This window comes from Ammodytes marinus (genome assembly GCF_949987685.1).
Source record: "Ammodytes marinus genome assembly, chromosome: 13".
NCBI lineage: Eukaryota > Metazoa > Chordata > Actinopteri > Uranoscopiformes > Ammodytidae > Ammodytes > Ammodytes marinus.
The window spans coordinates 14641957-14667507 of record NC_137217.1 but is presented as its reverse complement, the minus strand read 5'-3'; the positions used below and the strand labels follow the sequence as shown (position 1 = coordinate 14667507).

At 39.5% G+C, this 25551-nt stretch overlaps 1 protein-coding gene across 1 annotated transcript in view; it reads right to left on the bottom strand.

Annotated features, from left to right (window-relative positions):
• Positions 1–3928: 3928 nt before the first annotated feature.
• Positions 3929–25551, bottom strand: part of sntb1 (syntrophin, basic 1) — a 43994-nt gene continuing 22371 nt past the window's right edge. The window contains exons 7-8 of the mRNA XM_080039417.1: positions 9558–9787; positions 3929–6535 (exon numbers count right to left, since the gene is read on the bottom strand). Coding sequence (XP_079895543.1) covers positions 6443–6535; positions 9558–9787 — 323 coding nt within the window. The 3' untranslated portion in view covers positions 3929–6442. The remainder of the gene's footprint in view (positions 6536–9557; positions 9788–25551) is intronic.

The window sequence follows — 25551 nt, the reverse complement described above, 5'->3', positions numbered from 1 at the left end:
TTTACAGGATGAGTCAAATGGATGGCTCTTCTTAAATATGTGGTCACATTTCCAATTTCTTCCACGGTTTTCTAGAAACAAGGGGTTTTGCAACTTCCAAAATGCACAAATCACCCCACCTTCCCCTACTGTACTTTATAAATCATATTTTTTTTTTATCTTTTATGTGTTTATGTAGTAGGCTCAGTCTGTTTGTCGAAAGAAGTCCTTAAAAATACATGTTATTTTGTATTAAGGGCTTGCAAAACTACAAAACTGTGGCTCAATCAGACAAATGAAAGGGAACAGAGAGACAAAGATATCCCTCAGCAGCAGTTAAACAATAAGAATATAAGATATAACTGAAGAGCTTAAGAAATTGGAAGTTTAGCATCAAAATCTGTGCAGATTTAAGAAGGAACAGGTTCCTGTCTCAGGCATCAAGAAGTGCACAATAATGACTATAACACCATGGAATTAACAGGTGTGTTGCTATAGCTAAATTAATCTAAAAAAACTTCAAAATAGAAACAGAAAGTGAGTGTATGGTTAGAACTTTTGGAATTTCATTACTGATTAATAAACCTACTCTGGAATGACAAAAATCACTTGAACCACTGATTAGACTGCAGGGATAAAGGTAAACGGGTTCCTAAAATACATTTACTTCTGTTAATTGTAAATGGTTACACGTTTATCACAACGTTGTAATCAGCCTCTTAATGCAGCAATATGATTCCACATTTCTTCATATCACGGTGACATTTTACCATGTTTCCAACTTGTTTTTGTAGTAGGCTCAGTCTGTTTGTCAAACCTGAGAATGCATAATTGATAGAGACTCTTGCGGTTCAAGTTGTATGTTGTTTAAGAACAGCAGAGTCAGCTTTCACTTCTTTCAACGTTGCTAATTACATTTACTGGCTTGACATAGCTTTTACTGGCCATAGCCAATCGGTCAACCTTTGTTGTTGCACCCTGACATCAAAACAGAATTCTGAGCAAACGTTTCAGAGTGCTTAAATGTCAAAAACTAAACTAAACTAGTCAGAGCAGTACAAATGTAGACCCTCTCTTAACACTAAAAGGGAGTTTTTAGAGTCTTATAGCTGATGACATACCTGTTGCATGACTCTTCTGATGTCCTCCACACACATAGGTTCTTCTAAACTCAGTAGGTATTCGTGAAGGCTGATGTCCAACATCTCAAACACCAGACTAATGCTTTCTCTCACAACAAACTCTCCATAAAACCTGATGATGTTGAACTGGTACATGTTGTGCTGCATGAGGAATTTTAGCATGGATGCCTGGGGAGAATTAACACGATTTATATCTTTAACTGATATGTTAACATGGAAAAACTAGCCCTGCACAACAGTGAATAGGGAATCATCCCTACTAGAGAAGTTCTACCCAGAATTATTATATTAGGGAAACAGGGCTAGTTATAGTTTTGAGTACACATCTTGCTTATTATATATTAAAATATGACTATCATTTTGAATAGTTTGCAGAATAAAAATTGGAATAACACACAGGCTGGTATTAAGATTAAGGGGCTTTCACAGTCTGTGCTGCCCCTTAATAGTCTGACACACTCCACCAATTAAGCTATTTCTTGTATCCTCCAAAAATTTATAAAAATAAAATAATAACAGCACTGTCCCACCTCCTGCCGTGGATCATGGTGGTGTTTGGGGATCTTCACGGCCACCGTCTGATCAGTGCCTTGCTTCACACATTTGACCACTTTTCCAAAGCTGCCTTGGCCCAGAAATTCAATGAATTGGTAACTTTTGGGGATTGGGAGCCGTTGTTTAAGGTGAGACTTAGTAGGAGATGATGAAGGTGAAGTTGACCTGTCCATGGCTGTATTTATTTAAAAACAGACAGATGAAATCAATATAGGTACAAAAGAAAATACCTGGTTATTATTAGTCCTTTAAAAAAAGACTTCAATGAGTTCATATTCAACACCTCAGTGTTATTCAGTACGTCAGGTCTCATTAAAATAGGTTTCTTTCTTCATTTGTTGGTTAACAATATGCACCAGTAAAGAACTATACCACTGATATATATAGTGGGTCTCCACACTTGTTGATACTTCATTTTCGGTATCAAGTTGGTCAGTATGATCTATTCTGTATTTTAAATCACCTCTGCTCCATTTGTTTCGTAACATATTTCACATTTTTGTGGAAAAAAGTAGATGAACTTTATGAGTTCACTGAAATAAAATTTAGAAAAAGGGAAAATCGGCTTTTAGTTACTGACTGTTGTTGTTAATATATGTCCTTTGTGAGTTTGGAGCTCAACGTTTTGCTACATCAAAAGGAAAGATAGAGCAAATTACCTTCCAAAGTTTGATTTCAAAGTTTGGTTCTTTTGATTAGAATAAATGGTGATTTTGCTGAGTCAGAGTTTGATCCAGCGCTTGTTGTAAATAGACAAGATTTCAGGTTATCTTCGGGCCTTTGTGTGACATTGGTTCTAGAACATAGTTATGATGTAATAAACAATTCCAAACTTCAGTTAAAACAGTCAAAAGGTGCAGTGTGTAATATGACATCATCAAGAAAGTTCTAGAAAATTCTACAAAGTTCTAGAATGCATCAGCTTGTTTAAAGAAATCCCAACTTTTGACAGAAAGCGGTTATATTATGTGACTGGTAAATACATAATAGAAAAGCATAAAAGTAAAATATGCCAGCAGTTGCAATAATAGCTTGGCATTTTTGGAAATACACCTCTTTATTAATTGGTGGAGTGTGCCACCCATTAGCATTGTTTAGCACACAGAGACACACAGGGAAACAAACCTGCCTGCCTCTGTCCATTTGTAACAAAATGTGCCTACTGGCGCCCCCACAGCTCAATAATTAACACCTTATGTTTTGTTTCTTTACTTCTACACAAACACTTAAGTATAAAAGCAACAATGTGCCATTTTGTTATGGGTTCTTTAAGGTTATTCCTTGTCTTGCAACAACAATCTGGGGACTATATATGCTGGATTCTTGGCTGCTGCTGCTTCATACAGAGCCAGACTTGCTGTTTCTCTCTGTTGTAGTCTTTAAGCTAAGTAAAGCAGCAGCTGGCTAATAGTCAATGGAAAGACATGAGACATAAAATATACATATACACGACAGTGACTTCTTGAGTCCTTCTTGTGATAGAAATATGCTAACACCTCTAAAAAATGACAAACAAGAAGTGAGTTTGCCTGGGGGAGAGCGGTCAAGTTCATCATTAATGAATGAACAGATCTCAATGCTAGTTTTGACACTGAAGAGGTTGTAACATACTGTATATTCCTATGCATATAGGTGTCCCACTGTCAGTCCGACTTTATCCAATGACGACCTCAACAGAAGGGAAACTGTGATGAATATAAAGAGTTGGGAAACTATGTTGTATGTTGGTAATGTCATGGCAAACAATATCGGAGTTATGACTTTGTTTAAGGTCCAAACCCCTTAGCCTGAATAAACATAAATAAACATCCATCTCTCCGTGTGCGTGAGGTAGAGTGAAAGGATGCCAGCTCATTACCTAGCAGCCAAGCAAACAATGTCAAAGAGTTACGATCGTATTAAGCTCTTCCCACCACTCAATTACTCTCAAGCTCTTAAGCACAAAACACTTGAATCCTTTCTGCTGAGCTAGTCAATAAAACACTTCCAAAATAGAACTTAAGTGTCACTAGTATGCAGTAAAATGGTATATAACCTTTCACCTTAACTATCCCAGAAATAAAATACTGCTTGCAGAGAATGTGCGTGTGTTCAAAAAGCTTGAGTTACCGATAATATCCCCAAAACAATTAAGAACTTGCATCATAAGCAATCAAATTGTAGATGTAATTTTAATATGATGAAGAGAAATTGAAACTCTCCCAAGCCCATGTTTACAAAGCTGCCTATGATGATCTGCATTAACTGTTGAAGAGAAATGGATAAAGGACAAGTGCAGAAAATGAAAACAAACTCATTATGTCACTTTTGTTAAATGCATGATTTATGTGCACCGTTAAAAACTAAGCTTTATCATTCTGAGTGACAGCAGATTAGCTGCCAAAGGCATCCGAGTATTTTACACATCAAAGCAGCCTTTACTCAAAGAGCTTCTCCTCACTTGAGGATATCAGTACGTGTTGGATTCTTGGCTGGACAACAGTGTTACAATGTCTCCACTATCTTTAAGTATTAGCAAAACACATGATATTTCTTCTACAGTATGGTGTTATTACAATGTGTCAATCATTCATTGCTCACAGTATATGTGTAAATTGCAATTGGAAATGTGGACTGAATGTGACAGCAAACACAAAATTACAGCTGGGGGCATTTTTTGCACTTATAATCAAAAATAAGTAGCCATCATAGAAGTCACAATGTTGCTCCGCACTCGTCCCTGCATGTGATCCAAACAAATGTCAAATGTTCAAATCTTTTCCTCTCAGTCATCTGAAGGCACAAGGAAAGGACCGAGCAGCCGGCCAGGTCAGAGACAGTGCATTATACAGATTTGATCTGCTGCACAGGCCACTGCAGGATTTGAAGACTGCTAAGACTGCTACACTGCTATAATGATGGAAAAATAATACTTTATTCTGTACTCATTGCAGATGTTTCGCTGATGGGGTAGAACATGACTGTATATCAGTCCACTGGGAAAATATTTTCAGTTGAGTGTTGAAGGCCGGGTTTTATTTGGTAAATCAGGCCTAACATCATAAACAGTTCACTGTCCACCCTAAATTAAAACGTGAACTGTGTCATCATGTCTAACCAGACTGGAAACACTGGGAGATATCTTTCAAAATAGTGTTAAATGCACCTATTCCTTGTCTTGCCGAGAGTTGGATGAAAAGATTGATACTAACCACATATCTGTTTGTTAGCCTACTCTATAAGGGTATAGCCAGTAGCCGGTTAGCTTAGCATAAACACAGGACATGGGTAAATGGCTAATATGGCTCTGTCCAAGGGTAGCAAAAACAACCTTGCTCCTTTAAAGCTCACTAATGAACACATTTAACTTTATTTTCAGTTTAGTCTGCACAAAAGTTACCAAAGTGTAAAATAAGTATCTGGATTTTACAGGGGGTCTGCCAGAGGACAGAGGTAATAACTGTTATCATGCTAAGCTAGGCTAACTAGCTGCTTACAATATGCAGAGCAGCTACCAAATGGACCTTTTGGTGAGATTGTTTCCTGTCATCCAACTCTAGGCAAGAAAATGACACATCATATTTCCCTTAAAGATCTAACTATTGCCATAAGTTATCTGGTCAAATTGTGTTTACCAAAGTATTCGGAATATTACGTCATTATGTGTTATTGTAGCCTACTTGAAAGGATAAATTAGGCTACGAATATGCACCTTTATTTTCATAATCATCATAAACTTCTGTAGGCCTACTTATGTAGTACTGATATGTGTGTGAAAATAGAAAGTGCATATCAGAAGCAAAACTCTAAATCCCTCTTGGATCCCCAGCAATGTGGAAAACATTGCCATATCAACATATTTTTACCCAAGTCTAGTCTAAGTTGGATATGAGTGTTTTCTTCTTGTTTTGAGTGATATACTTTAGTGTAATTTAAATACTATAAAAACAATTCTGAATGCTTAAGTATATTCATTTTAGATTATTGATAAATTATTTTTGAAGACATCAGAACTGACTTCAGATCACGGTGAAATCATCCAAACAATTAAATTCTTAGACCATCCCGTTGGTCACTGTTTGCAACCTGTTGAAAGAATACTGTAAGATTTTGAATCTGAGTATGCAATGTCACTTAGTGCTAGCAACTGTGCCCACCCAGTTTCAATGATGAATGCTGACACTGCTTAACAAGACACTTAAGGGGACGCTAACAAAGACAAATGCATACAGTTTTGTTTGTCAAGTGTTGGGTCAAGAAAAATGGACGAGTGAAATTCAGAATGTCTTTTCATAGCTAATGGTGAATAAATTATATAATTAGTAAATGGACGGCAGTCTGCCATCTCATTTTGATTGAATTAAAAGTGAATTCATCTCGACCGTGCTGCACAGGTCCAGTCCTTCCAATCATGGAAATGACTGTAATGCCCAATATGCTCATCTTAATGTGTCCCTCGGTTTGTATATAGGCTACCATCCTTCTCCTTTCAATCCAGTCCATGTTTTCTTCTGTGGTCCTTCAGTCAACACTTCAGTCAATGCAGCCCTTAAAGAGCGGATTTATCCCAAATGATCAGTCCATGTCACTTGAAGCCAAACCAACCTGGATTAGGTTCTCCAGTGTAGACCCAAAAAGGTCTATATTCAGATAGAGGCTACATGCACTGGGCTTGGGTCCCCGATTGAAGGAGTTTGACGTGGTGTACTGCAAACAGGCTGCAGATAGGTGGAAAAACCAGGTGGATTTCTGTTTTCAAAAGGGGATTAAATGTCCCTACTGAGAGGTCAGGCCACTAGACCCAGACGGGAGATCTTAGCAGAGAGGAACGAGTGGAGGATGAAGACCATCGGCTTCGGACACGAGTGGAGGTCCAGTTGCTGAAGGAGGAAAGGAAAACAACTGAATTTAATAGGAGAACGAGGCAGAAAGAAAAAGATGTAACAATTTATTAAAGCAGATGGGACGACAGAGAGAGGACGAGGCAAGAGAGTGACAGAGGAGAAAAGGATTTTTTGAAGTGCATAAAACCATAAAAATATATTCAAAACAAACTACTCAGTTAACACAGGTCTTCTTGAGGCAAGGCTTCGAATGTAGTAGGCCTGGTGCTAAGCACTGCACACACACAAACACCATCACACACTGTGAACAAAAGCCCTGTTCATAGCCTGGATCTACAGTGGGTGACTTCACCGGCACAGACTCACATCCTGTTCCTAAGGCCTATAGGGAGATTGAACCTATAACTTTACACTTACACTACTGTTTAGTTGTTCAAATGTAACACAGAGGAAGTTTTAGAGGCTACCTCACCTCCGGCAAAAACCCAGTGCAATGAAATATGACTAGACTAGCACATTATTGGTCCATAAAAATCCATTTTAGGCGCTAGGATAAAATTTCTCCAAACTCCTAAAAAGGGTGTTTTTTTCAGCCATGCTAACCTTGTGGCTGACCTAGGATAAGTAGCTGCGCACGGCCAAACCATAGGACCAAACAGCTAGCAAGCTAGCCTGTGTTTTGACGGCCACAGGAGAAACATCCGTTCAGCGCAAGGGAGGATACAAACGTCTGCAGTTCTCAGAGGTGTGTTTGATTAATAGGGGACACCAATATAACGTCGGCTTTCTGGACTGGCACAAATTAACATTATGAAGTTGGGCGCGCATGCAAACACACACACCCCGTTCTTACAACACTATACAGAGAAAAATCGAAAAAAGGCCTATTTCGATTGGTAGAATTAATCATGATTAATTTTGATTAATCCACAGCATCCTGTGATTAATCTGATTAAAAATTGTAATCGTTTGACAGCCGTAGTTAGAATTGTTATTGGGAGATTTTTAAGATGCGGCCTCAAGCATTTAGTTAGCACTTATGCCATAATAATAATATCATACTTCCAACTTGAGCATTCGTAATTACGACATAAACGCATTCAAGAGCTCTGGTCAGAAAAAACAAAAACAAACATGGATTCTAGACTTAAAGTCGTTTTTAGGTGGCTAGGGGTCAGGGTTGCAGCCTAATATACATTTAGATGATTTAAGAAAACTCCATCATCAATGTTTTTACGTTAACGTCAGCTATAGTTAACGTTATCAAAGGTAATATCATCGCCTGGCATGCTATATAGTTTCGTTAATAGCTGCATATCCTAAACTGTGCAATTACTAAAAATAAATTATAACTTCTATGAAAAAATTAAAGACATAATCTTTTAACCATCAATTGTTGACACTGCTTTCATGCTTTCTGCCATTTTTGCTGCCCTGAGACATCATTCAAACGTAACAACTCTGGTATCATTGACATTTCCCAATTTTCAACTCCTAATACTACTTTAGAGGCGTGCTTTTAACTCGTAAAAAGGGTAAATACGATATTTCCGCTGAGCATTAGCCCGAGTACAAACTCACAGAGCTCCTAGCTTTGCTGTAGACTATTTGCCCTACAATTCCTTTTCCTGTATGGGGGAGTTAAACTGTCAATTGCTGTGACAAAATTAGACCAAGATAGTCACTGCCAAGTAATGACAGTATAGCGGACACCCAGCAGATTGACTTTCAAATGTTGAGCTAATGAGCCATCAGCTGCATCCGCAAGTGCCTTGGGAATTTTTTTATAAAGCCTATGACTGTGTTGGGATTCAGAAATTCTACACATACAAAAAATCTGTTCTGCTAACGGAGCCAACAGAGGGTTTCGAATCAAAGCTCCAAAGTCTTTGCTCATTTACCTTCAACATAATCTGTGCAGTCAAACGTGAGTGTATCTGACAAACATTTTATACAAAGCTGTACGTGGACTGTTATACAGACGGTTCGAGACGTACTGTAGAATGTAGACATTAAAACCTCTCCTTTTCCAAATGATAAACCCCATGAGCCTAGTGAGTAAATATTTTAGTTTGTACTGTCACTTTATTTTCAGCAAACAGCAAACCACAGTGCTGTGGTTAGTTATGCTGTAGTTATGAATGATGGAACATTATTGATGTTTTTCTGGGTAAAAACTGTTTTTATAAGTGCCAAGGGAAGTTAATAAAAGAGCTAGCAGAGCTCATTCTTCCGACACCATCTTAATTATTTGTATCAGTATTGTCAAATACGCTCAAAGAGGCTAGAAACTGAACCTTTTAAAACAGCAGTGACAAACATTTCGGTTAGTGAGACGGAGAGTTTTTACTTGGTAGTTTTCAGGTGAAAACATCAATTGTTCCTGATTACTTTTAGGGTGGACCCTGAAACACGAGCCACGACCTTGCAATAAGTGACAGGCAATTTTTTAAAGAAAACTCTACTTTCCTGGTAAGACCTATGTGTGTGGCGGTCCATTTTATTACAGAAGTTATTTTGTGATAGAGTGCTGTAATTTACTCTTTACTCTGCACCACTTTCATTCTGTCTTGCTCTTGTATGCTTCAACTCCGCTTTGTGTTTTGCTTCATTTCCCAGAAGGCCTTTTGAGACCCCCTGAGAGTGGGTAGGAACTTGTTCTATTTACTGTGAGTTGTATGTAGGCAACAGCAAAGTAAGCTTAATACAAGTATATAGGGGGATGAAACTAATTCAAAATGCACAGACTACGAGTGCAGCAGGCCATGTTTCCAGCAGTCAGGTATAGCAACAAACGAACCGCGAAATGATTAGAACAGTTCTGATCAAATGGTGCACTTTGTGATTTGGCTGCAAGGGTTGACTTCAAATAAATAAATAAAAATTAATTTTGTGCCCTGATTTAGAAAATAAATTGAATTCTGGGCTTTTGAAATTGGGCAAAAATTGGCTACATTTTGTGGCTACATTTAGTGTGTCAATGACATAAAATAGACTATTGCTTAAAAGAATAAAACAAAAATAAAGTAAAGTAAAGTAAAGTAAAATAAACACTCACAATCTCCCCCTCCCTCCCTCCGAATTCAAGGAAGAGCATGCGAACTCCGTCATCTGAGGACATCTTTAGCTTTTCAAAGGGGTAAGACAGGAGCGGCCGGGGCTTGGTGGGTGTGTGAGCTCCTCTCTCCTCCCCGTTCTCCCCTTCATGCAGTATGGGGTCGGCGAGCACAGAGAAGCCCTGTTCGTAGTGAATCACCAGCCGACACTCCTGACCCTGGTATAGACAACCTGGAAGATAAAACAATTGAAGGTTTTAAGTTTGGATTGTTAGAGAACAGCATGCTCACAAAAAAATCATCTTGTTTTTTATTCCCCCTGTATTAAAAAAAGGATGGACAAGAGATAGGAGTTAAAGTGCAAGTCAGGATTTGAATCATTATCCTGGTACATGTCATAACATAAGTAAATGCAATGAGAGGTAAAAGTTAGACTCTAAACCACATATTTTTATGTAAGTAGCAATAAACCTTTGAACACATACTGTGGAATAGTGAGTTAAGTGCTGAGGGTTAGCTTGTATTATGAGGGCAGGGCCATTCAGTATGATTCATATGTTGTCTTACTGGGTTGGATGTTTGTACAAAGTGCTTGAATCTTCTGTGTTCTAAATAAACAAAACAATCAAACACAATGCATCACTGTGTGCATCTGTACAACATTACATTAGATGACGTAATTTTGTGAAACGATAATGTAATATGATACACTCCTACTGAAAGTCAATAAACACTTCCACTGAAAGTCAATAAATACAATTAGAGTATTGAATTTGTGTCCAGCCCTATAGTGAGTGTACATGCACTTGGGGGCTTACATTTACGCAATTCCATTAACAATTGACTTATTATAGCAAATACTTTTCCTGTTATTACCTACCGTGAAGACATACATGTTAGATTTCCTTGCGCTCACTGTTCATAGGGGAATTGACTCTCCAAACCAATGCAAGTTTATTAAGTAGCTAAAACTAATTATACGCTATGATAGAACATTAAATCATTCATTTGTGAAGGTAATGATTTTTTGGTTTTAGAGAGATGTTGATTGAACTATAACTAAGTGATTTTGCGAGTTGTGGTTAGTGGTGCTGTAGAATTGCAGGACGTATTTCTGATATTCCCATTTATTATATCATAAATGACATATAGAGTCTGCTCTTATACAGCTTTAGTTGAACTTAACACATTTAATTGTAAAAGTTTTAAATTTTGTCAATAGTAATTTCCTGTCATTATATATACCTTATCTATCAAAGAGAGTCCGACTCTGTTGTGTAACTCATGTATCCTATACGTCTAGTACGCATTGTCATTTTCCACGTCAGTGAAAGAATACCCTGTACACTTCACCTATAGACCAACTCCACTGGAAGCACTTTGAAATTGATCTGTAACTACAACTCTTTTCCTCCCTCGCTTTCTTCCCTTCTCTCTCTTCACAGCGTGTGTCTGGCTGAAAGCTGAGTGCTATCTTTATCTACTCTGCCCGATTTGAGCATCACTTTACGCTGCTTTAATGACAAACCTGTCTCGTCTCCACACAGTGTGATCTAGCTGCATTTAACTCCGGCAGACATGAAGGCTGCGTGCTGAAAAACTTAATTCACAGCATAAGCTCCTCTCTTTACATAGACCGATCTAGCGAGCGGGTGTGTTTGTGTGACAAAGACACAGTGAGGGTGGAGAGAGTTGTTATCTTTCCATTGTTTGCTGACAGCCCGAGCAGGATGTATGTGTGTGTGTGTGTGTGTGTGTGTGTGTGTGTGTGCGTGTGCATAGAATGCACAGGGAGGGGAGTGTGTGTTTGCATGTGTATATATTTCATAGTGAGAGAGGGTGCAATGCCTCTATTGTAGTGAGGAAAAGGAGCGGGTTGTGTGTATGTGTGAAGGGGACATGGAGATGCATATACGAGTGTAGAATCTCTAGTACTAATGCATTGGTATTTGCATATATATATAATATATATGTGTGTGTGTGTGTGTGTGTGTGTGTATGTGCGTGTGTGCGTGTGTGTGTCGCTTCATGTGGTCTGTGCCTCAGTCTTTTTTGTCCGATTAGCTACAGTGCCATTCTTCGACTACTTAAGCGTATCGTCAGTCAAACCAGACTAATCGCCCTATACTCACCTAAATCCCTTCCTCGTTTCGGCTGTTTATCTGAAGGAGATTATGAGACCATGGTTTGCACATGTGTACACAGTAACACACACAAAGCAGCCTATGGTCAACACAATTTGCAAACAATTATTGGGAGTTCAATTTACCCTGCATGCAGTAGATATGGATGAGTTGTGTACAGCACAACAATGCAATCAAGCCACAGAAACGCGTGCAACATTTATTTAAATGTTCTGTTATTGTAAAGATTTTTTTGGCATCTCATTCAGTCCTGCAAATTTGAACCAATTATGGAAAACCTTAAGTCCTGTTTCTCGCTTTGATTTAGCAGAGAGACACTGCTACAAGGTGGTCTGTATTAGGTTGACTGCCAATTAGTTTCAGTTGTCAGCTGTATACCAGGTACGGTTATTAGCACATAACAGTTTAGAAAACAAAACAGGGCTACCAGCACAGAGTCCCAGCCCAATTTGCAGGTGAACTAATAAAAGAAAAAAGCGCATTTATTGATTGGGTCCCTTTTCTGACACTTTTCACTATTTGCTGATTCTTGTTACAGCTCTATCTTCTTCCTCATATACGTATAATGTTTTTGACATGTAATGTTCATGTATCTGTTTGTTAGTGTGGGGGCATTAAGTGCCAGGTTAGGCTATACTGGATCAGAGTTTAAAGTTTAAGCTGTGCTTTCCAACAAACAACTTGCCTGCTTCAAATGGCTGTTTTCAAAGGTCGATTGAAAATACTTTTTTTAAGTCACAGAGATGATCGGACACAGTCCTCCAAGGTAGAGAATCTCTGAAGCTATTCGGCCATCTGACAAGCATTCTACCGAAGTAAACCGGCCTTTTCAATTATTCTCCCAGCAGAATAGTTGTGGCTGCTTACATTTTCAGAGACCTTCCACAATGAACAGAGCCCTTTCCACCAAATCTCACTCTATAATTATTTTCTATTTCTTTGAGTCTCTCTGACTGAACTTTCTAATTTGCATATTTCCAGCAAACATAAACTGCTTTGAGAGAAATAAGACTGTGATAGCAATAACAGAAACTGTTGAAAGTGCAGGCCTATTTTTTGAAGAAAAAGAAGACCTTATTTTGTCCAACCCTATGTGAGAGCATTTTTTCGGGAGCCAACCCTTAAATAAATGACTGAATAGTTGTGTATTGTATTAATAATCTATTGTGATATACAGTATTCCAAGCAGTGTAATGTCCCTGGAACCCTCAAGACATCCCATTCATGATGAAAAATGAGTCTCGTAATGTTGTCAGGATTTTTAATTCTCAATAATTAATGATGATATATCTCCATCATTAATTCATTTAATCAATTTATCTTATATAGCCTAACTAACAATTAATCATTGATAAACATATGATATAGAAAGTCGTAGAACTCTATACTGCGTTAAAACGCTCCTTCTGTAAGAACTTAGACATTTCATGACATACTGATGTACAAATTTTGACTTTCCCAAAGCCTCGAGGCCAAGGAGTATCCCTTTTTAAACAATGGCCCTCTGTAAGCTCGCTCACATGGTAGTGTAGCAACAGATAAGACACCTTATTCTATCAAGGACACAGCTCAGGCGTTTCACTCCCCATATGGCAGATTCAACAACCCGGAAGACGAAAGAAGAGGATGATCCAAAATAGACCAATCAAATGCATATCTGTACTTGTATAATGTGTTGATGAAGAGAGAGACACTTACTTTTTTTTGGCTGTTCGCTTGACCTGCATAACTGTAACCTGCTGAACATCATTTTTTCATTAAATACCATAGAACCTTTTTCGTCTGACTCCTCAAGCATTTTTGCATCTTTTCCATTCCTCTTAAGAAACGAATACGTGAATTAATATTATAGTTTTATTAAATTGGTGACCCCCGACGAGCTAAAGAGGGAGAAAAGAGGAGGACGCGTCTCGACCAGCTGGTCGGGCCTGGAAGCGGAGCCTCCACTCAACACATCAGCTGACAAAAAAGAAAAAAGGTAATTGAACACCTGTTGTTTTTTAAAAAACCAAAGTTCATATTTGACTATGCCAAATTTTGTTGAGTGGTGAGTCTGAAGCCGGGTCCTAACAGAGTGGTATAAATTTAAGTTAGTTTGAATTTTTTAATTTGTTTTGGAGAATGAGGAAATGATGTTCGGCAGAAGCAGGAAAAATTCTGGCATATGTGTTTTGTTTATGTGCTAATGTCTGTCCTGTCTGTGCTTTTGAAATGCTGGTTAATTATTTTTTCCCTAGATTACAGAGCCCGGGTTGATTTGTGTTTGATAAAATGATTATGAACTGCCAGAACCTGAATTCGGATACAAGTGTTTGATGTATGACATTTGTTATGAGGATTATCTAATCCGCGTCAGTTTAGCGAGGAGACTCCTCATTTATTTGGATGTTCGAAAACGGTTATGTAATTATACAGCGGGCTGACCAAACGCAGTGGATGTTTGAAACAGGGGACTGTATCCTTGTGTGGGAAGGTTTTAACAGTTTGCACAGAGCAATGAACGGAGTAAAGATGTGGGCGGAAGCTGCTCTTCGTGACAAAGTCTATTTTCTCTGTCTTTCTAAATAGATTGAACTGTTTTAACCAGTTATTTGTCTAGAAGAGTGACTCTCTGAGCGTGTGTTAGGACATGTTTTAAGTAGAGCTCTGTGTTATAAATAAATATAAAATTGTAATTACGTGGAAGCGCGCTTTTTTCTTCGTCGGCGACGGCTGCGTAGAGGGGAGGGGGCTGAAACCGTAGATTACACAGGACGGCTGGCAGGGTTGGACAAGCCCATGTGTGGGGTTAATGTTTGACAATAAGACTCATGTGTGGAGTTACGAAAAAATAATGCTTTTGGCGTGGGCTCTGTAATTCTCTCTCACACCAGCATGGAAATAATTGTACGTTATATAACTGCATGTTTATGTATTTGTCTAGTGTTTGCATGTTATTTATTGTCTACCTCAGAACAGATACTAACAGAGTATTACCTCAAGCACACACGCTGACGCTGCTAAACACATCACACACACACACACACGCTGACGTCCAAACATCACACACACACGAAGCCTGCGGAGAGTTCTCATTGAAATGCGCAAAAGTGGCACTGTTTTACAGGACTATTGACTATTATCAGATTAAAAGGTTTAAATGTATTGTATAATCATGCATAGTATTATATAGGTCCCGTTTGAATATGACAATAATGTAGTTGAGTTCACTCTCACTCTGAGGGTTCTCTTTGAAAAGATCTGCACCAAGCTCTGTGAGCTTTTAAGTTTTGTTTCATAAGGTTAAATACACGCTTTGTGGTATTTCATTTAATATAGGGCCGTGATTATAGACAGTGGAGATAAATATCTCAATTTAAAGGTGCCACACGTTTTTGATGTTTGTTTTTTGATTTATTTTTTAAGGCGTGGACTATCCTTCTAATATCTCAAGTTAAAGGTACTCCAGACGCAACAGTGTCTTGATTGTTAGACTAATTTTGATGTGAAAAACATATAAATGTGATCAGCTGTGTTTTTTAAAAAGAGTTTCTTTTGAAAAAAAAGAGGGAGAGATAGATAGTGTCTTCTCGAAATGCATGGTTGATGAACTAGTAATTACCAAACATTAGTAATTATACTGTGTAGTGTGTATTATTAGTGTCGTTAACTTTCTTTTCTTTTATCCCTTTTTAGGCCCCAGGCTTGTTTTAGTGGACAGTTGGTGGGTCTTATCTCTAGTTGAAGGCAGCGATCGCTCTGACAACACAAAAAAGGCAAGATATCTTAGTTTTGACTGATATCTCTATAATTCAAATTCAAGGGGAACACTTTTTTTTTATTTTTATTTCTAGGTTTTGTTATTCCCCCCCTAGCAAAAGATGTACAGTTACGAAATTGAGGAACAGGTATGCCCTGTTGCTTCCCCTAACACTACCTCATTCCCACCTGCAATGACCCCGAGATGCCTTTGTCTCCAAAGACAAAGACAGTCACCTACGGAGGAGGACGTTGCTGAGCTGCCCTGGGCTGGTCTGGAAGTAAAAGAGGGAGAAGCGACTGGGAGCCTGCTCGTCGACACCCCTCCCATGGCCACACCGAGCCCTCAACCAGGCCCCAGTGGCACCGGTCCCTTTATCCCCTCTGTCATGCGAACCAGAAGCATGGCTAGATCTACATCAACACCTGGAGTCCCCACTAATCTCCAACTGCCACTACGTGTATCAGCTACTGGAGCACACGTCTACACGCCTTTTGCCCATAGAGACATTGAAACACTCATTGAGAAGCTTCCTGAACTCACAGGAGGGGCGAGACAGTGGATCAGACAATTCGAGAACTTGACTATGGGAGATAGTCTCTGTGCAGGTGATCTGAAGGCCTTACTAGGTCGAGTAGAGGGCTCTGACATGGCATGCCGCCTCCTCGTCAATGCAGGAATACTATCCACCACACCTGATAACACCCCCCTGAATACGTTTAGGGCTCCTCTGTGGACGGCACTACGTGAGCAGTTCCCTACTGATAGAACTGTCACTGACGTAGCGGAAATTAAGATCAAAAAGGATGAGGCGATCCTACCGTACCTAAAGAGGGCTGCTGAGGAGTGGGAAACACACACAGGGGAAAGACGATGCCAGTGATGCCATACAAGCCATGTGGAGGATGCAGTGTATCAAAGGCCTCCCTGCACCCGTTCAGAAAGCGTTGGCAGCAGAACTACCATTCGCTCATAAGAAGTACACTACATGGAGGAGTACTCTAGCCCACTTCTACAAACTGTATCAGGCAGAACAAAGCAAGGAGGAGGAAGAGCTGAAAGACCTGACTAAACGCCTGCTGAAACTACAGGTGGAGGAATTTGATAAAGCCAAGTCTAAGCCTAAACGAATGGTTGTGACTTCTCCATCCCCACCATGTGAGCAACCTGCTTCCACCTACTATCAGAACCCACAGCCACAGCAGAACCAACGGAATAATAATAATGGCAGGGGGCGCGGCAAGTATAATGGAAAAGGGAATGGAAATCAAAGCCACCCGTGTTATGTCTGTAAGGAGGAGGGACACTGGGTTAGAGATTGCCCATACGTTAAGGAAACGATTCAGCGACGAGAGCAGCAACTAAACCCACGACAACAACAAGGTGGAGGCTTCAACGATCCCTACCTGGGTGGAAGAAGGGCATATGGAGGATCTGGAACTCCCTGGAATACACCAGCCAACTATGCCCCTGGCCAAAGGTCCCAATTCCCCACCCAGAGGCCTAATCGGTACTAAGGAGACCCAGAGACTGATCTCCCCTGTGCCCCCAACAGGCCTGTTCTGCCCACAAACATGCAGAACTAATAGTAGCCTGCTAAAGCTATACCAAAGACAATAACATGCCAGTCCCATTGTCCATCCCCTGGATGTATTTTTTTGTTTTTATTTTATGATTTGGCCAGCTGTGTTCCCCTTTGAATTTAGCCATATACACCAGTGATTAGTTTACTGGACCCTTACTGAGTTACAAAATAGATAACGAGTAGATGCTGTAGGTTAAAAATTAATTGACCCTTTATTAAAACACATTAGGATGCTTTTAATAATATTTGCAGACTGTTTTGTTTTTTCTTTATGTTTTAGGTTTTAATAACTCCACAGGTTGTTTTATTTTCTTTCTTTTCTGGTAAAGAAGAGGGACTTGATTGCTCCAAGTTATGAAGGAACTTCAGTCAGTGAAGTGTTCCCCTCTGTATAGTTTTCTTTTGTTTTTGTAGTATTAAGTTTTACACTAAATGGTGTAAAAAGAGGGAAAGTATATAGGTTAAAATTAAATAGGTTATGAAAGCTAACCGACACCCCGCTGCCAATGACAACCTCTAAAGGTACACACACACATACTCACAACACTTCACATGAATTGCTGATAGCCTAGGACATGAAAAGAGGGAGGTCATGAACCTTCTTTTGATGTCTGGCAAATTAACTGTTATATGTTAATTGTCTGTATTAATTGTCTGTCTGTACTAATTGTTTGTCTCAAGTTTTGTGTTGACCAGGTCCAGGTGCAGTTGCAGGCTGGGCCAGGGGCAACTCCTAGCAAGGCTCCAAGTAGGAGAGGGGGTGCGGTCCAAAATTCACATTCTCAGAGAAGGTGAGCTTGAACCCAGTGGTGAAAAAGGTACGCAGTAAATTGAACGTACTATAAGTAAAATGTAAGTCTGGAGCTATAGACACCACTGACAATGTGCACCTCATCTCCACGACCTCTCTTGAAAGAGGTTTGATTAAAATTGCAACCAAGTGTGGCTCAAAAAATGGATAAGTTAAAACTGATTGTCTACGGAAGAAAAAAGCCATCACAAAATTTTTTTGTTAAGAAATATGTTCACTAATTATGTGAACTGCCCTGTTTTGATAGGCCCAATCTTAAAGTAAATGTATGCTCTGACTGTTCCCTCAGAGCCAATAACCTTCTGATTGCATATGGTTGTTTGAAGTTAATGAAATGAATCACCCTTAGTAAAGTTAATTCACACTTAGTATGTGAATCTAGAAATGTTAACCCTTTGTATTTGACTTAGAATCTCTGATTCCATGTGTGTTTGTGTTAATCTTTTGAAAATCTATGTGATATATAATCATGTGTTTCCCTTTCTTCCAGATTGAGATTAGTCACTGGTAAACACCCATCATAGACTTGTAGCTTTTTATGATTTTTGTAAGCAAATTATACCTGGATAAAACTGACAAAATGATTCATGCCTAGTGTGGATTTTGTATTCTGTTTTTTAGACTCATTTTAGATTAACTAATGCCACTGATAGTGAATGTTTAAATTGTTTAATTTAACTGTTTAGTGTTGTTTTTTCCATGTGTAAATATATGACTGTTATGCCTTTCCATGTGTAGCGAAAATTAACTTTAGAGGTGCCCACATATATATATATATTAGCTTTAATCAGCACGCACTAGAATATACACATATTACACATAGAGGCCCTAGATGAATGGAAGTCACTGCTTGGAGGTTTGAATCCCCAGACAATCTTATTTCGGTTGTCTGCATAATATGCTATAGATAGCAGAAGTGACACGATGGAGCTTTGGCTGACCCTGCACAAACACAAATTCTTACATATACAGTATTACAACACATTCTTGGATAAATGTATGACTGACTCTGAGTTTTCCTAGGTATCACCGATTTCCCTTTTCAGTAATGTGTGTTGATTATTACTTTTGTTGTTTATTTAGACGTATTTTCCTAGTTAGAAATAAGTTAGAAACGTGATAAATGTAAGCCACTGTGTCTAGTGAATCTTTCTGTGCTACGTGCTGATTTCCATTGTAGTGTATGCACTACCGCATTTTGTGAGACAACCATTGATGTCTCCTAGAGCAGATGCTACTTATCTGCTGAAGTAGCTCCCTTCTCCTTATCAGCTGCCCTTGCTCAGTGTAGCTGTGTATGTGCCAGACTCTGACTCTGAGGTCGAAGAGTTTGTGCAAGAATCCACCCTAGGGACTGCTTCTTTGTTCTAGTTATTTCCCTATACTGCTTGCTAGGTGAGAACTAGACTTGTATTGTTCTAGTTTAAAATCCTTTATTTTAGCTTTATTGTTAACACACTAAAAGTGTGTTAAAAGAGGGTTTGTCAGGATTTTTAATTCTCAATAATTAATGATGATATATCTCCATCATTAATTCATTTAATCAATTTATCTTATATAGCCTAACTAACAATTAATCATTGATAAACATATGATATAGAAAGTCGTAGAACTCTATACTGCGTTAAAACGCTCCTTCTGTAAGAACTTAGACATTTCATGACATACTGATGTACAAATTTTGACTTTCCCAAAGCCTCGAGGCCAAGGAGTATCCCTTTTTAAACAATGGCCCTCTGTAAGCTCGCTCACATGGTAGTGTAGCAACAGATAAGACACCTTATTCTATCAAGGACACAGCTCAGGCGTTTCACTCCCCATATGGCAGATTCAACAACCCGGAAGACGAAAGAAGAGGATGATCCAAAATAGACCAATCAAATGCATATCTGTACTTGTATAATGTGTTGATGAAGAGAGAGACACTTACTTTTTTTTGGCTGTTCGCTTGACCTGCATAACTGTAACCTGCTGAACATCATTTTTTCATTAAATACCATAGAACCTTTTTCGTCTGACTCCTCAAGCATTTTTGCATCTTTTCCATTCCTCTTAAGAAACGAATACGTGAATTAATATTATAGTTTTATTAATGTGTAATATCATTCTAATGACGTATAAACAATCTGGCAGTACAAACGTCTCCCTAATGGCATAAGTGTTGCAAATGGGGCAAAAAGTGCCGGCCTTTGTTGTGGCCAGATGGGAAATTAGACCTGAAACTCTACTCTTCCACCTGAGAGCCTTGATCTGTGGGGCAAGCAGGGTTTCCCACCAGAACACACACACACTCACACACACACACACACACACACACACACACACACACACACACACACACACACACACACACACACACACACACACACACACACACACACACACACACACACACACACACACACACACACACACACACACACACACACACACACACACACACACACACACACACACACACAGAGAGGGAGATAAAGGGCCGATTCAGGCTGAAACAAAGGCTTTATGCCTGACAGTGAACAGAAACGTTAGCAGGGAGGGGCAGAGAGTAATAACACACACACACGCACACACACACACACACACACACACACACACACACACACACCACACACACCACACACACACACACACACACACACACACACACACACACACACACACACACACACACACACACACACACACACACACACACACACACACACACACACACACACACACACACACACACACACACACACACACACACACACACACACAGAGTAAGGATCCTAATGAATGAGGGAGACAGTGAGAGAGGAGGGAGACAGTAACTCCATTACCAACATGACAAGTGCAAGGTTATTGAGGGACAGAAACTCTGTTTTCACTGTCATTTTGTTCATTCCTGTAAATTACATCAGCAGCAGGTAAGGTATTTTAAAATTGCGTCCCATTGTGTCACCTCAGAACTTGTCACAGCAGTGTTATTAGGCTAATTTTCCACAACCATTGAGGTAAAATTGCTTTTTTTAAAGCTTAAAGTCATCGAACTGTTTACTGAAGGAGACCCAGTCGACCTCTGAAGACAATTTTACAGGTATTACAGCGGTAGCCAGAAGGTGTTTATGTGCACGGAGAAGGAGGAGTGGGATTAATTACTTTAAAAAGGGAAAAGATGAAGCTACCCATAAAATAATAAGTTTCAAATCTGTGGAAGTGTATTTGTTGCCCTTGGCTAACCCTAACCCACAGCCTTTGAAACAAATATATTGTTTTGGCGCAGAGTCGTTTTAGTAGCTGTTTTGAGCAGTCAGATAATACAGGTCCTTCTCATATAATTAGCATATTGTGATAAAGTTGATTATTTTCCATAATGTAATGATAATAATTGAACTTTCATATATTTTAGATTCATTGCACACCAACTGAAATATTTCAGGTCTTTTGTTGTTTTAATACTGATGATTTTGGCATACAGCTCATGAAAACCCCAAATTCCTATCTCAAAAAATTAGCATATCATGAAAAGGTACTCTAAACGAGCTCTTAACCTAATCATCTGAATCAACTAATTAACTCTAAACACCTGCAAAAGATTCCTGAGGCTTTTAAAAACTCCCAGCCTGGTTCATTACTCAAAACCGCAATCATGGGTAAGACCATTGACACCCTCAAGCAAGAGGGTAAGACACAGAAAGAAATAGGCTGTTCCCAGAGTGCTGTATCAAGGCACCTCAGTGGGAAGTCTGTGGGAAGGAAAAAGTGTGGCAGAAAACGCTGCACAACCAGAAGAGGTGACCGGACCCTGAGGAGGATTGTGGAGAAGGGCCGATTCCAGACCTTGGGGGACCTGCGGAAGCAGTGGACTGAGTCTGGAGTAGAAACATCCAGAGCCACCGTGCACAGGCGTGTGCAGGAAATGGGCTACAGGTGCCGCATTCCCCAGGTCAAGCCACTTTTGAACCAGAAACAGCGGCAGAAGCGCCTGACCTGGGCTACAGAGAAGCAGTACTGGACTGTTGTGGTCCAAAGTACTTTTTTCGGATGAAAGCAAATTTTGCATGTCATTCGGAAATCAAGGTGCCAGAGTCTGGAGGAAGACTGGGGAGAAGGAAATGCCAAAATGCCAGAAGTCCAGTGTCAAGTACCCACAGTCAGTGATGGTCTGGGGTGCCATGTCAGCTGCTGGTGTTGGTCCACTGTGTTTTATCAAAGGCAGGGTCAATGCAGCTAGCTATCAGGAGATTTTGGAGCACATCATGCTTCCATCTGCTGAAAAGCTTTATGGAGATGAAGATTTAATTTTTCAACAAGACCTGGCACCTGCTCACAGTGCCAAAACCACTGGTAAATGGTTTACTGACCATGGTATTACTGTGCTCAATTGGCCTGCCAACTCTCCTGACCTGAACCCCATAGAGAATCTGTGGGATATTGTGAAGAGGAAGTTGAGAGACACCAGACCCAACACTGTGGATGAGCTTAAGGCCACTATCGAAGCATCCTGGGCCTCCATAACACCTCAGCAGTGCCACAGGCTGATTGCCTCCATGCCACGCCGCTTTGAAGCAGTCATTTCTGCGAAAGGATTCCCGACCAAGTATTGAGTGCATAACTGAACATAATTATTTGAAGATTGACTTTTTTGTATTAAAAACACTTTTCTTTTATTGGTCGGATGAAATATGCTAATTTTTTGAGATAGAGATTTTTGGTTTTTCTTTACTTTTTTCCCAAAATCATCAATATTAAAACAATAAAAGGCTTGAACTACTTCCGTTGTGTGTAATGAAACTAAAATATATGAAAGTCTAATGTTTATCAGTACATTACAGAAAATATTGAACTTTATCACAATATGCTAATTATATGAGAAGGACCTGTATATCTTATCATAGAGATTGTCGGTGAGCGCACAACCCTTTAAACCATGACATGTTTTGAATATTCGAAAAGAAAACATATATGCATGGTTAAATTCCTTGATGCTGCTAATTGCTCAATTAAAATGGAACCTCTTAAAAGTTTGAGTTATCTCAGACATAATAATAACAGACATGGCGGCAGGCCAAGTCTCTGTGAAATTTGATTTCAGAGCAGAACAAATTACTTTCTCCTTAACAATTATTTAAGAATGGCCTGCAGCCCCGCGAATGATTGAGAGTTGATCTTTCTTCAGAGCAAATCTTTATCACAAGCCTTGACAGTGTATTAACCATCATAGTGATTTATCAGATTGTTACACAGATGAAAAGCTGATAAGGTCAGCACAACGACTCCGCTGGTGGCAACTCCTGAAAAACGAGTGGATGCGCACTTTGTATGCATTATCATACTGTTTCATTTTTCAACTTTTTTAACAAAAATACAGAGGGTTTGGTGCTAACATGAATCTGTTTCATAACAGTTATGGGACCCAGTTGTATATCAGTACAATGGTAATACAAGCCATTCTCATTTGTCAAGTTACTTGTGCCAGTGTGAATGACCTCTATCCTAAATAACTTACCATTATAATTTTTTTTAGCTGTGGCACCAACATGACCCTACCGATTGGGATGTCGGACAGTCAGCACACAACTTTGGTTAGAAAATATTATGTGTACATAAACACCATTTGATTGATTCAAATTAAATTGTGTATGGACATTAATATTCCCCCGAATTCTAATGATTTGTGATCTGCTGACAAGTACTGGATGGATTGCTATTATACAATGTTAATTACAGACATCCACATCTTCATTAGGAATTAGTAGCAATAAAACTTAGCTGAAAATAGAATAAATAATGGAAAAACACATCAGGTGACCAGAACACAACACAAAATGAATGCTAATGTTGGTTCATATTCGCTGGAAGTATAAATAATAAACTAATAAATAATAAACTAATACGTTCACCTTATCAACTTAAAAAGGGGATTGTACGTCAGTGTTGTGTTAATAGCTTATTCTTGATCCCCTTTAATGTGCAAAAAAATAAATTGATGCAGTTTCTTTAAGGCCCGGCATATACAGTATAGACCTCTGATCAGGTTAAGGCAGAGCTATTCTGGGATTAACCAACAATAAAGGCGATTAAGGCCTAATTTTCACAAAGCTAATTCCAGAGTGAGCAAGATGTCAACCAAACACAGTCTGCACTCGCCCACACATTCCTGTGAGGAGACAAAATAAGCAACATCACCTGTGTGGGTGTAGCATGGGTGACCAGTGCCTTTCACGTTTCTGTTACGGTTACATTTATGCCACAGCACGTCAATACTGAGCAGCCTGTTTCAGTCGAGAAAGCATTTTGTCATGGGATTAAAGCCACTACGAGTAAAATGGCCCGTTGGCGGCCCCTTTGGACAAAAGCGGTAGTATTTTTACGACGCCAGCTGTCGTGAAGCTGTTTTCTAGCTCGTGCCGGGCGTGCAAGATTCAAATGATCAGGAAGCAATATAGTGCATGTCCGTGTGTTGAAAGTGTGAGGGCACCGGACTCTTTTCGGCTCCGTGAGAGTAGTTAGTGACACAGCATCAACTAATGCCAGTCAGTGCTACACACACACCTGATTGCAATTAGTTGATGCAGTGTCACCTCTCACAGAGCTGAAAGATTCCGTGTCCTCACACAAAGCGAATGAACGAGAGACGGCAGTTAGTATGGATCACGATGAGGTAATGTGTTTATGTTGTTGTAAATAACGACTATTTCCGATGAATAATGGTCATCTGATGATGCTGGTGAGGCAAAGTAAACTTTGTTTTAGTAGGCTACCGCTCATTCATTTAGGAGTAAACACTGCAGTCTATAGTTTGCTCCGTGAAATTGTGTATACGTTGCTTGGCAACGCCCTCCCGCCCGCCTATCACTCTCCCTTTTAGCTTTTCTTCATTGCATTTTCTTTTTTTTCTTTGATGGTTCAGCCCCGTTATCAGTCATTATGACGACAAATAACTGTCTCAAACAAGACTCCCGCTCCCCTTCACTCACCTGGAGGGATAGGCTTCTCAAATCGCGTTCCTGCGCCACACTGAAATCTGCGACCAATGCGGATATGTGACCATAGAGCATGCACGCGTGAACCGAAAATCGGACTGGGTGTGCGACCAAACCAAACGCAGTAATAAAAACTATATAAAAACGTATTTCTTTGCACTGATGGTCTCGTTTGCTGTTAAAGGTAATTTATGATTATGAGAGGAAACATGAGGCTGTTTAAAAGATATTTAAATGTTACTCGTAGCCGCTTTAAATAACATGTCCTTTGAACATTCCCAATCCCTAGCTTGCTACCATGACATGATAAAATAACATTTATCGGACACCTTGGAATGTTAAATTTTAAATTGATCTCTTGAAACGTGAAAGAAGCTTTGCTAAGCTTACCACAGCGTGTGACACATTTGGAATAGTAGGTGCAGACACCATAATATACTGTGAAAGACTTTTAACATGATACTGGAAACGATAAGTGATGATGAAACAGCGCTGACAACGAGGATGTAGTGCCGGAGGTTGTGTATCATTTGCTGCTCGATACACTTCGTTTCATATAGGAGTCTGAAGTGAAATTCAATTTGGCATGGGGTTATAACACAGACGTAGAAGAGAGGGGGGACCCAGGGGAGAGGTGCAGTTCCCAGGACATTTTGTGCTTGGAGACCGAGGAAGGCAAAGAGGGAGTGAGGGGGGTGGGGGGATATTCTGTTGGAATTCCCTGGACGACCAGTACCCAATGCAAA